Raw genomic sequence first — 17467 nt, forward strand, 5'->3', positions numbered from 1 at the left:
AAGTTTCTCCAGCACTAATGCTGGGAGCAACAGCATTAACATTAGCATTAGCTGCTAACTACGCTTAACGCTAGCTCTTTAGCCATATAGAAGTGAGTATATCATATTGTAGTCTGTGTGTTAACTGTGTTAAAACAAGCTACGTGGGACGAAGCACTAGCTGATGGCTCCCTGGCTTACTGGAACACTGTGATTAGCGGCTAATGCTAATGCTGCTGCACCCAGCTGGAGAAGCTTCACTGAAAACTCACCCTTAGACAAAATAGTATTCCGTATTAGAAGGGATACATGGTGATACCTATGCTCCCTTAATAAAGGCATCCTTATTAGTGACACATAATGCGTGCCACTTAAAACAATTTAAAGATATTTTTCTTGTCAGCAAAAAAAAAAAAAACTTAAAAAAAGCACTAAACCCCCTGATATTAGCTGATTCCACCCTCAGCTCGAATTGAAAAAAGGCTAAAAAAAATATTAGAGGGTAGTTTTGAAGGGACACTGGGTGATGTGATGTATGGGTTTAGAGGTGGGGCAGGTGGAAGAGCTGATTGAGCTAAACAGTGTGCCTCTGATCGCATGAGACACAGATGGTTGAGCATCAGTATTATTGATTGACTGTATATATATACATAAATTATTATACAATTTTTAAACAGGACTGGTGTGTTTTATTACTTTAAAGGAACACATTTCAGATATTAAATGAAAACCTCTCATTCTAAATCTGGTCACTGTGCAGTTTCTCCACCAACAGAACCAACCAGTCCTGTTGTTCTTCTTGTTTTAAGCCTGGAGGAACAGCGTGTTTATTGGACAGTCAGTCTGTAGTAAAGATAAAATACCACGGCTGCTGTAATTACTGAGACACTGGAGTGGAGCAGAGCTGCTGTACTGCAGCCAGTTTCCACAAGCAAAGCAGCTCTTCAACATGGGACTAAATTAAGTAGGTTAGAACAGAACTGCTGGCGTTTTTCTCACCTATTATTTCATTTTATTCCTAGTCCTAGTCCTAATCCAAGCACTACTGTGGAAAAATGTAAATGCAACCAACAATTTGCATTGACTTTCCTCAATTACATGCAGAATATGTGCAACATACTGCAAAACCACTTTAACTTTACATTTTATTGAAAAACAATAGACAAGAATTTATATATTTTTAAAACCGAAGTTCAGAATTGAACTTAAAATGTAATCAGCTCAACTGCATTGTATTCCAGTGTGTGGCGCTGCGAATGTTCAGAAGCAAATCACAATGCACAGGATTACAGTTCGTCTAGGAGCAGTGCAAAATTTGAAATCTGAAATGTAATTACTATCCAATCAGAACCCACCACTGAAATTGGGGCGATTGCATTTAGTTTTGGCAGAAATTCTGCTATTGCTTGTATGAAGCTCCTGAATGCATGGTAAAGTTTTTTAGAGTACAGTCTTATACAGCGGTATGCTCTATTCTGCAGTAGTGTATGTTTAACACCGGCAGGCCGATGGCTCATCTAGTGTTTTTTCTAAGCCAAAAATATCTGTGTGCTCTTAGTATTCGCTCATCCTGAGAGATGACCTGCTGCAACAGAATGTCTAGAACATGTGGGGAATGCATTATTCAATACGCAGTGACAAACCGGATTACTGCAGAGTCGCAGTGAGAAATCTAAAATTAGATTTATTTAGATTAGCTCTGCTTCTAACCTGCATCAACTGAGATTCAATACATTCAAACAACAGTCTTTAGAGACTCTAAAGACTTTACACTGTCTCTAAAGACTGCCTCTAAAGACTGTCTCTAGAGATTAGTAATGTTAGTTTTTAGATACAGTTTATAGAGACAATGTTTAGATTCTGACTTTAGAGACAGACTTTATTTACAGTCTTTAGAAAGTCTTTTCAGAGACTGTCTCTAAAGACTCTACACTGTCTCTAAAGGCCCTAAAGACTGTCTTTAGAGGCAGTCTTTAGAGACAATCTTTAGATTCTGACATTAGAGACAGTTTTTAGAAACTGCCTTTAGAAACAGTCTGTAGATTTAGAATTTAGAGACAGACTTTATTTACAGTTTTTAGAAACAGTCTTTTCAGAGACTGTCTCTAAAGACTCTAAATACTGTCTTTAGAGACAGTTTTTAGAGACAGTCTTTAGATACAGACTGTAGATTCAGTCTTTAGAGACAGTGTTTAAAGGTTTGTTTTCTTAAGTCTAAATCAGGATCATAAGAATTATCACCTATAAGTCAATAACATTAAAAAATAAATTGATCAGTCAATAGGTAAATCTTTAATTAGGTAATAATGCCACATAATGCTACATGACGTCAGGCGAACGCAGGAGCCTATGACTGTTCAGCACACCACACCCCCTCAGCACACGGCTCATTCACAGAAAACACACACACACTCACACACACACTCAGCCAGCATGAGCTTAGCAGCTCTAACACTGTCCTCCAGCATCTCGCTGCACTGTGCCGTAGGTAAGAGCACTTCTATTCAATTCTATTCAATTCAGATTAATTCAAATGTATTTATATGTGTGTGTTTTTATGGGAGAAATTCACAAAGCAGCTTATAGACAGTTTTAATATGCGCTGTGTGCTGTCTTTAGACGTTTCAGTTGGTGGTCTTTAAAAGTCAGTAAGAATCGTGTTGTTTGGGATGTTTTACTGTCTTTGGGCATTGATACAATTTACAGATTTAATGTTATTTTTTTTCTTTAGTTATACAACTCTGTAAAAAAATAAGAGAGCACTTTAAAAATGATGAGTTTCTTTGATTTTACCAAATTGAAAACCTCTGGAATATAATCAAGAGGAAGATGGATGATCACAAACCATCAAACCACCAAACTGAACTGCTTGATTTTTTACACCAGGAGTAAAGCAGCATAAAGTTATCCAAAAGCAGTGTGTAAGACTGGTGGAGGAGAACATGATGCCAAGATGCATGAAAAAAAAACTGTGATTAAAAACCAACCAGGGTTATTCCACCAAATATTGATTATTTCTGAACTCTTAAAACTTTATGAATATGAACTTGTTTTCTTTGCATTATTTGAGGTCTGAAAGCTCTGCATCTTTTTTGTTGTTTCAGTCATTTCTCATTTTCTGTAAATAAATGCTCTAAATGAGAATATTTTTATTTGGAATTTGGGAGAAATGTTGTCTGTAGTTTATAGAATAAAACAACAATGTTCATTTTACTCAAACATAAACCTATAAATAGCTAAATCAGCTGTATATTACAATATTAAAACTACAAGAGTTTTAAAAAGAACACATAAGAAGTCATTGATCTGACTTATCACAAGAGAAAATATAAATCAGTTGCATTCCATAAGCCATTGCACATCCTGTGATGTGACTATTGTGATTATTGCATGTGTGCACGCTGTGATAATGATGCTGAAATGTTATGTTGTGCAGACCTGGTTTACAGAGCTCTTATATTCACTCTTTTCTCAGCAAATGGAACAGCAGGAAGTCAGCTGTCCACCCCTCGATCAGGAAAGTCCCCGAGCCCGTCTCCCACCAGCCCCGCCAGCCTCAGGAGACGACGGGTGAGAGATCACTGTTTTAATCTCTGTACTGTCTGTAGTAATGCTAATATCATGCAAAACCTCATATCTTTAAAATGGCAACTTTATGGAAAATAGGAAAAAAATACAGATTTTTGTTTAGCTTTTTACATTGACTGTAAGTTTTTATTCCAAATAATTTTGCATTTTTTAACATTTCTATAAGTCCATTTAACGGTCTCATTCTCATTCCATCATGTTTTAATTCATTTTAAAATGTCTAGTTGTGTCTCTAATATGAATGAATGCAACATGAGACATTTTTAGTAAAGAAAAAAAAGTGTTCAGGTGTTTCTATTTAGCCCTGCTTTACTGGATTAGTGTTCTCTGAAGAAAGACAGAATTTCAGCTCTTGCTCATGAATATTAATACATGCAAACATATCGCCTCTGATTGGCTAACAGCACTGCAGTAGAAAATGCAATCTGCTGCATTCCCCCTACAGTCAATTTTACAGCTCTAAAACTCAAAGAACAAAAATGTTTTCAAAGATACAGCCTTAATTATAAAGATATAAATATACAGCACTGAGTGGTAGGTAAAGTTAACCTATAATTTCTTAACCCCTGCGTCCAAGCAGCTCATTATCAGGTCTCGGTAAAATGCAGAATCAACCGGAGATCCGATTTAAACCTATAATTTCTGCTTACACAAGATAGCTAATGCTAACTAGCTCTAAACAGAGCTGTAAGCTCTTTAGCTGGCGAGACAGTGTCGGCTATGCTTCAGCCTGGGTTCAGCTCTGCCTGTGGGCGGTCCTGAGCCGAGGTGGGCGGGGCCATGAATACTAATTCACGGGTTGATGTAGACACGGTTCTTTTCCTAATCGTTTTGCTGAATATTTTCTTTTACTATCAGCTGCAGACAATGAGGAAGAGGTTGAGGAAGAGTTTCATCATGTGCAGCATCATGAATAATAAACTCAGAGACCCGCTGTATTTCACAAACAACAAGAACAAGAGGATTTTAGTGAAAAATCACCTTTAAAAAAATAGAAGCTGTCAAATTCTAATTTTCTAAAGTGGAAAGCAGCAACAAATGGAGATGCAAGGTTTTTGCATGACAGCAATGTGTTTATTTATTTAGTGGTCTACTTTAAACACTATTCCAGTGCACACATGCACATACAGACTAACTCCCCATTCTCCGTTAACGTTTCCTAGCAACCGGAGCAGAGGCTCTAGACTTCGCCCTGTTATATATTACATCTAAATTCAGTTTTTGTCATGATAACCTCTTTCTGCAAAAAACCCACATCAGGAACTGAAACTGGAGGTTATGTAGGACTTTTAAGTATATAAATGTAATATATACAGTCTATATACAGCAAAGGTTTAGGCACCCAGGGTCAGATTTTATATACAGCTCTGGAAAAAAATAAGAGGGCACTTTTTTGTTATTTCAGCCATTTCTCATTTTCTGCAAATAAAGGCACTAAATTACAATATTTGTATTTGGAATTTGGGAGAAAATATGATGATATTTTGCTTAAATAGTTTTTGTCCATTAGACTTCTGCATACTGGACAGATATGTCTTTAACAACATAATAACAAGACTTCCAGCAGCACAAGCAGCAGAACTGAAGCGCTGAGCTCCTCTTTCTGGGTGACCTGCATCCTGCTGCACTTCTGCCCCTGTTCTCGTTTACAGGCTTCAGAGAAAGCAGAATTCAAGTCTGACCTAAATCTGGATAAACTGTATTCAGCTTGTTCAACAGGAGCACAACAGTAAAAGAGTTTCAGGAGCAACAGGGCATCTATAAGCACACACTGTCTCTGTGTTTCTTTTATAAGAGGAATAAAGCACAGTTTCAATAAAAACGACTACACTCTTTAAAATACACTTTACAGCTAAAGCGTTTTAAGGCTGTGTAAGGTTATGTAAGGTGACGCAAGGCAGTGAAAGACATCGTAAGGTGGCGTAAGGTTGTATAAGGTTGCATAAGGCAATGTAAGGTAGTGTAAGGTTACATAAGGTGGCATAAGGCAGCTTAAGGTGGCGTAAGACTGTGTAAAGTGGCGTAAGGTGGCGTAAGGTGGTGTAAGGATGGTCAGGATGCTTTTCCAAATGATCTAGTGTAAGTTTGGCACATTTTAAAGGACATTTTCAGGAGGAAGAGCCCTTTTATGGTTGATACTGAGTTCAGGAAGCTTCACCTCAGTTTGCTCTCAAACTGAATTATTCTTAGCATGTCTGGACCGGAGCGTTTCCATGGAAACAGACTTTTCCCTGCTATATGAAGTGTGTGTCCTGCGGTCAGAGTATCGGATGTAGGGCAGCTGAGAGAACGAGGAACAATAGAGACTTTCAGTGTTCAGCTCCTCTGTGTTTTAGTTTAGACTCAGCGTACCTGCAGTGATCTACCTGCCATGTAGTGCAGCTGTTATCACACACAGCAACAGGCCACCACAGCAGAAGTAATGTAACAGATGTGTTTGCTATGTTGTTGTTTTCTTTTTACTATACACAGTATTTATCTTAGTACACATGATCTTAGTCAAAATGTGTCAGAACATGTATATCAAAACATAAATGCTCTTTTTAATGAAATGTGCATTTGGGTCAGTGTCCTTTTAACATTGATGAAATCCTTAATATGCCAAAAAATTAATGTAAAAAAAATATATATAACAATACGATAAAAGATTCTCTCATTGCCCTCTTTTATACTAACATATAAATTACATACAAATCAAGGAATTGACCAATAGCCTTCAGCAGTTCAATAACTGTCTCTCTCTCTCTCTCTCTCTCTCTCTGTCTCTCTCTGATAGAGCTCTCAGCACAGTGGCTCCTCTCTTTCTCTGGCCTCCACTAAAGTCTGCAGCTCTATGGATGAGGGTGATGGTCCCGGGAGTGAGGGTAAGAAAATAAAATCCTGATATTCACTCCTAATAAACCTCCTGTGAACTCTGCTGTAAAATTGATTTTGTTGTAGTAAAACATGATAAAAAGTTTTTACTTTTGATGAATAGCACACCTCCGCTCTCCTGCAGCTTTCTGAGATCCAGTAATTTTGTGTTTTTTGCCCAAAACTCTTTACAACAGCCGCTTCAGGGCATCCACACTGCAGATAAATCGCTTAAAAGCAAAGTGTGGGGCTAATTTGAGCCTGAATAATGGTGTAAAAAGAGATTTATCAGGAGCAATTATACCTCGAAGTGGCCGTTGTAAAGAATGCTGAGCAAAAAGCACAAAATTACTGGATTACAACAAAATCAATTTTACACCAAAGTTCTCCTTTAAGTGTACTCAGTACATGTAAACTGCAGTATGTAACCAAACTGGTGCAAAAATACAGAATGCAGTGCAACAAACAATAAACTAAAGTCTGAATAATCTGGTTCAGACTTTTAGTATGCTTGTCACATTATATAATATATATAATATATAATAATATATAGCTGTATAATGTTCCTGCTGCTGTAGCTGAAGCGATGGAGGAGGGTCCTCAGGTTCCTGCCTCTATAGCCGAGCGCTACAGGGTGGGGAGGATGATCGGGGACGGGAACTTCGCTGTGGTGAGAGAGTGTGTGGAGAGATCCACCGGCCGGGAGTACGCCCTCAAAATCATCAACAAGGGCAAATGCAGAGGCAAGGTGAGATATATATCATTAATACCCATTACCACCCTACAGACCTGCGTGTGGACTCATACTCACTAAATACATTAGAATACATTAGTAGATACTGTAGAATAATTGGTGGTTAATTAATAATATGTAAATGCTGAATTCACTAGAAATCACTAAAAATTAGCACCTAAATATATAGTAAGGACTAAAACATGAATCATGTAACTTTAATGTATTGTTGACAGAAATGTACTAGGAATTGAATATTAATAATATTTACTGAATCATACTGTAAGTAGAACAGAAATATTAGTGCTTATTGAATGAGAAATAATAATAACTAGTTAGTACATTATTATATATATATATAATATATAATAATAATAATTTCTTATATTATTATATAAGAAATGTATTAATAATAGCTGTATAAATAACACCATGTGTAATGGAGCATAACTTGATTTGCATTAGAGCAAAATACTGATATCTTACTCCACAGCCCATATATCTTAGTCTACCTGCTTCTTTACCTTTAATATTACATTTTAAAGCATAACTCTATCCAGCAGACTCTGAAATAGAGTGTTGTGTGTTGTTTTTAGGAGCACATGATCCAGAACGAGGTCTCCATTTTGAGGAGAGTGAAGCACCCCAATGTCGTCCTGCTGATTGAGGAGATGGACACCTACAGTGAGCTCTACCTGGTCATGGAGCTGGTCAAGGTGACACATTCAATGACTTGTTTGAATTAAATCTGTATTCCTTTCATAATCAGACTATTTCTGTTGGTTACTGAGCAAAAAACTAGAATATCATTGACAAGTTACTTTCTTTAAGTAATTGAGTTATATATTATACTTATATATTATATAGATGTATTAAACACAGAGTGATCTATTTTAAGCATATATTCCTTTAATTGTTGATGATTATGGCTTACAGCCATAATTATATAACAATATTATATAAGACCAATTCGTACTTTTAACAGTGTTGGCAGTGTGCCAAGTCCTGCTGGAAAATGAAATCTGCATCTCTATAAAAGTTGTTTTCAGCAGAGGGAAGCTGTAAGATATGAAGTGCTGTAAGATTTTGTGGGAAAACAAAACTGCACTGACTTTAGACTTGATAATAAAACACAGTGGATCAACACCAGCAGATGACAGACATGACTCTTTATCCAAACCATCACTGATCATCAGTACATTTTACATTTCATTTAAAGTAAATAAAGGGAGCAGAGTCTGGAGGAAGAGTGGAGAGACAGACAGTCCAAACTGCTCGAGGTCTAGTGTGAAGTTTCCACCAATCAGTGATGGTTTGGAGAGTCATGTCTGTCATCTGCTGGTGTTGAGCCACTGTGTTTTATTACCTGTAGGAAATAAATAAATACAATTTCTTGGACAGTAAGTGAATAGGGAGCTTGCAGTTTAAGTGATTGAAGTCTATCACATTTTGTAAAATATATGTGTATCTGTGTTGCACACAGGGAGGTGATCTCTTTGATGCCATCACATCCACCAATAAATACACAGAGAGAGATGCCAGCGGCATGCTGTACAACCTGGCCAGCGCCATTAAATACCTGCACAGTCTGAACATCGTGCACCGGGACATCAAACCAGAGAACCTACTGGTAGGTACAGTGTACTGTATACAAAACTTTCAGGACACATGTTTATTTATTGTTTCTTCCTAAATTAACCCTTTTAACAGGCCAAATCTTGAGGATTTCTATTCAAACATTAAATAAAAAGCTTTCATGTTTGATAATAAACAATTCATTTAAATTAAATTTTATTTATATAGCGCTTTTTACTACAGAAGTTCTCACAAAGCAGCTTTACAGAGTAAAACAGGTCCACGCCTCTTAAGAGCAGCACCACAGAGATGCAGATTACTGTGGAAAAACTCCCCTAAATTAAGTTAAGATTTCTGATATCTTGTATATTATTGTGTGTGTGTGTGTGTGTGTGTGTGTGTGTGTGTGTGTGGTTAAGGTGTATGAACACCAGGATGGCAGTAAATCTCTGAAGCTGGGGGATTTTGGCTTGGCCACGGTGGCGGATGGTCCTCTGTACACTGTGTGCGGTACACCGACATACGTCGCTCCTGAGATTATCACAGAGTCTGGGTGAGTCACTGTCTCCTCTGGGTCTTACATAATATAATCACTCAGTGATCTCACTTAAATAACAAGAGAAACACACGATAAGAGAAAGATATGAGTTTTTAACCTTTATGTTTTGTCTGCATAAAGGAAAGCATACGTACATACATGTCTATATATGAGATCGATAGCTATTGGCTTTTTATTTGTACTGTACTGTACTGTCATTATTTGGTGTTAGTTGGTATTTTGGTGTTTCTCCAACAGATATGGCCTTAAAGTTGATATCTGGGCAGCCGGGGTCATCACCTACATTCTGCTGTGTGGTTTTCCTCCTTTCCGTGGGTATGTAGTCCCTGCTCTTTTATTAAGTCCACAGTCTCAGGTGCTTCTTATATATATGTGTGTGTGTAGTAAGTATTTTTAATTGTAATATTCTCAGTAGATAACACTAATTTAAAACTGTGTTTGTATGAGTTTAGGAGCACAGAAGATCAGGAGGCGTTGTTTGACCAGATTTTAATGGGACAGCTGGATTTCCCTCTTCCATACTGGGACAACGTCTCAGACTCTGCAAAGGTAGAGACTTATTACTGTATATCTGTATAAACACATCTGTGCCCTCAACAATAAACAGAATAAAGAATAAAATAACATTACTGTTCCCTTAAATGAGCTGCTGGTGTATCTTTACAGTGTGAATCAGCAGCTCAGTTTCCTCTGCTGAGATGCACAAAAGCACCGCACTGTTAAGATACGAACACGCCAAAGTCAAAACTCACCTGGCTCTTAAAGGGAATGACAACTGGGGCAATGATTGGTTAATTTCACATTATGCCGACATTATTCACATTTGCGCCCCTCACGATACCAAACACACACTGATGCCCTAAATCCAGCTGCTCGATTTGCAATTAAACGGTGCACTATAAATCACTCTAATAGGACCCTGAAAATCCTTACATTATCTTATTATAATCTTTTCTGATTGTAATCATAACTAAACTAAACTAAACTGCTGTATGTAACACCCGTCCCTGTCTCTCTCTCTGCAGGAGCTCATTACCTGTATGCTGCAGGTGGAGGTTAATCAGAGATACACAGCTCTACAAGTACTGGACCATCCGTGGGTCAACGTAAGTCTTCATTACTTCATTATAAGTTTAGTTATTTAAAAGTTTATTGCACTGTTAGAATAATCCAGAATTAGTATAAACTGAAATAAATGAAATAAATTGCTTTATGTAAAATTTGATTTGTTTTAGATAAGTTAGGTTAATACTGTAGTGTGTTGCCATTGATCGCTTCTTTTTTATTAGCTTTTGGCACGATCCAGTTTCTGACATTTACCATCAGTGTGTAGTCCTTCTCCCTACCTTACGTAAACCTATAGTCCTTTTATTATGAATTGTTGCCTGTGCTACAGTATTTGTTGTAGGCTGTAAGAAACAATCATCATTTTAAAAGATTTCAATTGCATGTTTAATTTGAAATATATAAAAACAACTAAATAAGCATCTGTTTTGTTCACCTAACTATAAAATTCTATGTAGAATGTAGATTCTATGTATTCTATGTAGAAAGCATGTCATATAATAAAAAAAATAGCATTAACTAAATTAATGTATAATTCAGGAATAATAACTAGAAGTTTTGAGTTCAATTAGCTTAAGTTCTCATGAGTTCCCTCAAATAATTATTATTAAAGTTAATTTAGCATACTGTGGAGCGTCTGCTATCCAGTGTGTATATGTTATAATTGGTATAATGATAATAGCCAGTGTGAATGCTGTTGTAAGAAACTGCAATATACTAAATATCCCTCAATCATATTATCAATTACAATAATTCATAACTAAGCTAGACAAATTTATAAGTTATAAGTTTATTATTTTAGAAGGCATATCAGAATCACATTATTATAGCAGTGTAATTATTATTTAGTGCAGCATCATGGGTAACGTGATTTTCTGACGCTCTGTTTCTCAGTGTTAAATATGAATCTCTGTTTCTCTGTTCTGATAGGATGATGGGATGCTGGAGAATGAGCACCAGCTCTCTGTGGCCGGAAAGATTAAGAAGCACTTTAACACAGGCCCAAAGTTCAGCAGCACAGCCGCCGGAGTCTCTGTTATTACAGTAAGTGTGATTTTCTGTTTAAAACATCTCAGAATGCAGATTAACTCCTCTCTAATATTAATAATTAATAACCACTACCACTACAAGCTACATAACAACATCCGGCTATCCAACAAACATCTGCTGCTTTATAACTCGATCATTCACTTCTGAAAGTAATGTTACCTTTTAGAGTGTAAGAACAGGGAAATCTTTTGAGATACGGCATTTCTCTGAATTAGTACTGGGCCGTATACCGGTACTGTGCACTCTCTCCGCTTTTAGACTCTTTGGCCCATTTTTTGTGCTACAACTGCACACTCTCGCCCCTTTTGCACTCTTGGGTCCGTACTCTGCGCTAAAATTGAGCACTTTCGCCGCTTTTAGACCCTTTGGTCCGTTTTTTGGGCTAAAACTGAGCACTCTCGCCGCATTTAGACTCTTTGGTCCATTTTCCGCTCTAAAACTGAGCATTCTCGCTGCTTTTAGCCTCTTGGCCTGTTTTCTGACACCCAGCGTTCAAGCGTTCAAATCTCACATTACAAAAACCTGTCGGCCAACTTTCATTTTATTTTTAAAATACCTTTTAAAAAAGGAAACGGGCCGCAAATGGCCTTCAGGCCGTAGTTTAGACACCACTGCTCTAATGGCTTCAGTAAAAATATATTATAATTTGATATTAAACTTGTGTTTTACTTGTGCAAGAGAGCTTTTGAGAAATCTCTCTTTTAAATACTTAAAATACGTGTTGTTGGCGTATCTCTTTTTAAGGTTGTTATTGTATGGTTTAACTTCTTCAGCTGTTTTTTCTGCTGATGAAGTTTGATTTTTAAAAATATATTGTGTATATATTTTGTGGGACAAAGTAAACCCGATAGTAATCAAAGCCCTAATTTAATCCTTAGAGTTTGATATTATATGTACTCCTAACAGCAACAGTAAGTTGGCTTTAAACCTGTATTATAATAATAATAATAATAATAATAACGAGTTGTCCCCCTGTCACAGGGGGACGTAGGGCCCTCGCACAACAGCGCAAATCGTACCGGGCCAAACCGAGAATCCGGTAAAAGTAATTTTGAGGTCTTATTGAGTGTGCCAATTTTCAAGAGTTTTCTATCCTGTTAAACATGTGAAATATCCATTTAAAATACAGGTGGCGCTATGGCGCTGTTAAAATACATGTATTTGAAATTCTAATTCTACATCAAACAACAGCCTTAGATAAGCAGGCTGGTCAAATTTTGTGAGTTTTTCTCCGTTATAACCTCCTCAAAACACCTGGCATTACCTAGGTTTTCACCTCCTGTTTTGATGTGGGATCTCAAAAATTCAACCATCTGCCATTTCGTCCTCGTTTGAGATATCGACTATTCCTTCACAATTTATCATCAGATATGTTCAATGTTTATTTTTACCAAATACCAAGAGAATTCATCAAATTTGCTAGGAGTAGTTTTACAATGTACACAAAAAATGTGTGTAAAATGCAGATATTTCAAAATGGCCGACTTCCTGTTGGGCGGAGTCAGTCCTACCAATGCTGAAAATGTGTGTAATGATGTCTTTTGTGTTTTTGCCAAGTTTCATGAATTTTCAATAATCTGTTTTCTGACCATGTCATGGTTTCACTTTGGTTTAGTGTTGCGTCTCTAGTGACTCAATTGCTCGCCATTGGGTCACCGTTTTACCGATCAACTAATCCTTTGGCAATTATCATCAAATATGTCTGTTGTTCATTTACAGCGAAATAAGAGGTAATCTGACAAAGACTTTAGGAGCAGTTTAAATTAGTTTGTGAAAAATTTGTAAAAATATTACAAATTCCAATATGGCCGACTTCCTGTTGGGCGGAGCTAATACAAGCCAATTGCAAATATGTGCAGGGTCATACTATCTACGATCCTACCAAAATTTGAGAAGATTAGACAAATTTTGACACATCCGCAGCTAATTTATTAAACAAACGAATTAGGGGGCGCTGTAGAGTCTGCTAGCTATACATGAAAAAAATGTCAAAATATTTGTAAAGTGTTTTTAGGTCTTATGCAATCTGTCAATTTTCAAGAGGTTTTGAGCATTCCCGTAATGTCAAATATGCATTGAAACCTAGGTGGCGCTATAGAGCCAATGAAATACGTATACAAGAAATTTTAATTTCAGATGAAAGTACTGCTTAGTTCAAGCAGGCCTGTAAATTTTCGAGAGTTTTCAACCTTTTTAACCTCCTTTTAACACCTACTAACACTAGAATGTATTCACTTCCTGTTTTAATGGGGCATCTCAAGCAGTTCAACTGTCCGCCATTTCGTCCTCGTTTAAGATATCGACTATTCCTTCGCAATTTATCATCACGGATGGTAGTAGTTTTTTGCTGACAAATATCAAGAGTATTCAACAAATTCCCTAGGAGGAGTTCGACAAAGTATGCAAAAAATGTGTGTAAAATGCACATATTTCAAAATGGCCGACTTCCTGTTGGGCGGAGTCAATCATTCCAATACTAAAAACGTGTCTTATGATGTCTCTTGTGTTTTTACCAAGTTTCATGATTTTTCAATCATCTGTTTTATGACCGTGTCATGGTTTCACTTTGGTCTAGTGTTGCGTCTCCATTAAATTAATTGTCCGCCATTACGTCATCGTTTCAGCTATCGACTATTCCTTCGCAATTTATCACCATGTATGTCTGGAGCCTATCCACACCAAATTTAGAGGTAATATGACAAAGACTCTAGGAGGAGTTTGAATGAGTTCGTGAGAAATGTGTAAAAATTCCACAAATTTCAAAATGGCCGACTTCCTGTTGGGCAGAGCTAGTACAAGCCAATGGGTAATATGTGCGGGATGATAGTTTCTATGTTGTTGCCAAAAATCGAGAATATTGGAGAAATTTTGAGACAGCTACAGCTAATTTAATGGCCTAAACAAAATAGGGGGCGCTGTAGAGTCCTCTAGCTACACATGAGAAAAACGACAAAATATTCCTAAATCATTTCAAAGACTTATTGAATCTGCCAATTATCAAGAGGCTGAGAGCTTTTCATAAATATGATATAAAATAGGTGGCGCTAGAGAGCTGATGAAAGACGAATTTACGAAATTCCAACTTACGGTCAAAGTAAGGCCTAAGCCAAATAGCTCTGTAAAATTTTAGGAGTTTTCAAACATCCTAACCCCTCCGAAACCCAGCGGGAAACTTTTTATTTTGCAACTTCCTGTCAAAATGGCCGACTTCCTGTTGGGCGGAGTCAAATAAAACCTAGTGATTCTTGTTGTTTATGAGGAGGTCAATGAGCGTACCAAAGTTGGTGCACGTTGGACAAACTTCATCCCAGCCACTGCCGACGTTTGGGGGCGCTATAGAGCTCCTGAACAACGCCAAAGTCCAGCCTCTATGGAACTTTACAATTTTCGCCGAGCTTGAGGTCTGTGCCAAAATGCGTGAGTTTTCGAGTATCGGAAATGCCTCAAAAATGGACGCAAAGAGGCAGAATAATAATAATAACGAGTTGTCCCCCTGTCACAGGGGGACGTAGGGCCCTCGCACAACAGCGCAAATCGTACCGGGCCAAACCGAGAAACCGGTAAAAGTAATTTTGAGGTCTTATTGAGTGTGCCAATTTTCAAGAGTTTTCTATCCTGTTAAACATGTGAAAAATCCATTTAAAATACAGGTGGCGCTATGGCGCTGTTAAAATACATGTATTTGAAATTCTAATTCTACATCAAACAACAGCCTTAGATAAGCAGGCTGGTCAAATTTTGTGAGTTTTTCTCCGTTATAACCTCCTCAAAACACCTGGCATTACCTAGGTTTTCACCTCCTGTTTTGATGTGGGATCTCAAAAATTCAACCATCTGCCATTTCGTCCTCGTTTGAGATATCGACTATTCCTTCACAATTTATCATCAGATATGTTCAATGTTTATTTTTACCAAATACCAAGAGAATTCATAAAATTTGCTAGGAGTAGTTTGACAATGTACACAAAAAATGTGTGTAAAATGCAGATATTTCAAAATGGCCGACTTCCTGTTGGGCGGAGTCAGTCCTACCAATGCTGAAAATGTGTGTAATGATGTCTTTTGTGTTTTTGCCAAGTTTCATGAATTTTCAATAATCTGTTTTCTGACCATGTCATGGTTTCACTTTGGTTTAGTGTTGCGTCTCTAGTGACTCAATTGCTCGCCATTGGGTCACCGTTTTACCGATCAACTAATCCTTTGGCAATTATCATCAAATATGTCTGTTGTTCATTTACAGCGAAATAAGAGGTAATCTGACAAAGACTTTAGGAGCAGTTTAAATTAGTTTGTGAAAAATTTGTAAAAATATTACAAATTCCAATATGGCCGACTTCCTGTTGGGCGGAGCTAATACAAGCCAATTGCAAATATGTGCAGGGTCATACTATCTACGATCCTACCAAAATTTGAGAAGATTAGACAAATTTTGACACATCCACAGCTAATTTATTAAACGAACAAATTAGGGGGCGCTGTAGAGTCTGCTAGCTATACATGAAAAAATTGTCAAAATATTTGTAAAGTATTTTTAGTTCTTATGAAATCTGTCAATTTTCAAGAGGTTTTGAGCATTCCCGTAATGTCAAATATGCATTGAAACCTAGGTGGCGCTATAGAGCCAATGAAATACGTATACAAGAAATTTTAATTTCAGATGAAAGTACTGCTTAATTCAAGCAGGCCTGTAAATTTTCGAGAGTTTTCAACCTTTTTAACCTCCTCAAACACCTACTAACACCAGAATGTATTCACTTCCTGTTTTAATGGGGCATCTCAAGCAGTTCAACTGTCCGCCATTTCGTCCTCGTTTAAGATATCGACTATTCCTTCGCAATTTATCATCAAGGATGGTAGTAGTTTTTTGCTGACAAATATCAAGAGTATTTAACAAATTCCCTAGGAGGAGTTCGACAAAGTATGCAAAAAATGTGTGTAAAATGCACATATTTCAAAATGGCCGACTTCCTGTTGGGCGGAGTCAATCATTCCAATACTAAAAACGTGTCTTATGATGTCTCTTGTGTTTTTACCAAGTTTCATGATTTTTCAATCATCTGTTTTATGACCGTGTCATGGTTTCACTTTGGTCTAGTCTTGCGTCTCCATTAAATTAATTGTCCGCCATTACGTCATCGTTTCAGCTATCGACTATTCCTTCGCAATTTATCACCATGTATGTCTGGAGCCTATCCACACCAAATTTAGAGGTAATATGACAAAGACTCTAGGAGGAGTTTGAATGAGTTGGTGTAAAATGTGTAAAAATTCCACAAATTTCAAAATGGCCGACTTCCTGTTGGGCAGAGCTAGTACAAGCCAATAGGTAATATGTGCGGGATGATAGTTTCTATGTTGTTGCCAAAAATTGAGAATATTGGAGAAATTTTGAGACAGCTACAGCTAATTTAATGGCCTAAACAAATTAGGGGGCGCTGTAGAGTCCTCTAGCTACACATGAGAAAAACGACAAAATATTCCTAAATCATTTCAAAGACTTATTGAATCTGCCAATTATCAAGAGGCTGAGAGCTTTTCATAAATATGATATAAAATAGGTGGCGCTAGAGAGCTGATGAAAGACGAATTTACGAAATTCCAACTTACGGTCAAAGTATGGCCTAAGCCAAATAGCTCTGTAAAATTTTAGGAGTTTTCAAACACCCTAACCCCTCCGAAACCCAGCGGGAAACTTTTTATTTTGCAACTTCCTGTCAAAATGGCCGACTTCCTGTTGGGCGGAGTCAAATAAAACCTAGTGATTCTTGCTGTTTATGAGGAGGTCAATGAGCGTACCAAAGTTGGTGCACGTTGGACAAACTTTATCCCGGCCACTGCCGACGTTTGGGGGCGCTATAGAGCTCCTGAACAACGCCAAAGTCCAGCCTCTATGGAACTTTAAAATTTTCGCCGAGCTTGAGGTCTTTGCCAAAATGCGTGAGTTTTCGAGTATCGGAAATGCCTCAAAAATGGACGCAAAGAGGCAGAATAATAATAATAATAATAATAAACGGACCAAAAACAATAGGGCTTTGCACCTCCGGTGCAGGCTTCGCCTGCGCCTT

At 37.4% G+C, this 17467-nt stretch overlaps 1 protein-coding gene across 3 annotated transcripts in view; it reads left to right on the forward strand.

Annotated features, from left to right (window-relative positions):
- dclk1b (doublecortin-like kinase 1b) overlaps positions 1 to 17467 on the forward strand; it is a 55497-nt gene that overhangs the window by 23300 nt on the left and 14730 nt on the right. For 2 of the 3 annotated variants that reach the window (XM_007258528.4, XM_007258529.4), the window contains exons 5-14: positions 3455 to 3549; positions 6344 to 6431; positions 6999 to 7168; positions 7750 to 7869; positions 8637 to 8783; positions 9148 to 9281; positions 9525 to 9602; positions 9740 to 9836; positions 10313 to 10393; positions 11283 to 11396. In XM_007258528.4, coding sequence (XP_007258590.3) covers positions 3455 to 3549; positions 6344 to 6431; positions 6999 to 7168; positions 7750 to 7869; positions 8637 to 8783; positions 9148 to 9281; positions 9525 to 9602; positions 9740 to 9836; positions 10313 to 10393; positions 11283 to 11396 — 1124 coding nt within the window. Of the gene's footprint in view, positions 1 to 2376; positions 2468 to 3454; positions 3550 to 6343; positions 6432 to 6998; positions 7169 to 7749; positions 7870 to 8636; positions 8784 to 9147; positions 9282 to 9524; positions 9603 to 9739; positions 9837 to 10312; positions 10394 to 11282; positions 11397 to 17467 lie in introns of those variants that run through there. The other variant, XM_007258530.3, reaches the window with a different exon arrangement.

The sequence above is a fragment of the Astyanax mexicanus genome, chromosome 18, assembly GCF_023375975.1.
Source record: "Astyanax mexicanus isolate ESR-SI-001 chromosome 18, AstMex3_surface, whole genome shotgun sequence".
NCBI classification, from domain to species: domain Eukaryota; kingdom Metazoa; phylum Chordata; class Actinopteri; order Characiformes; family Acestrorhamphidae; genus Astyanax; species Astyanax mexicanus.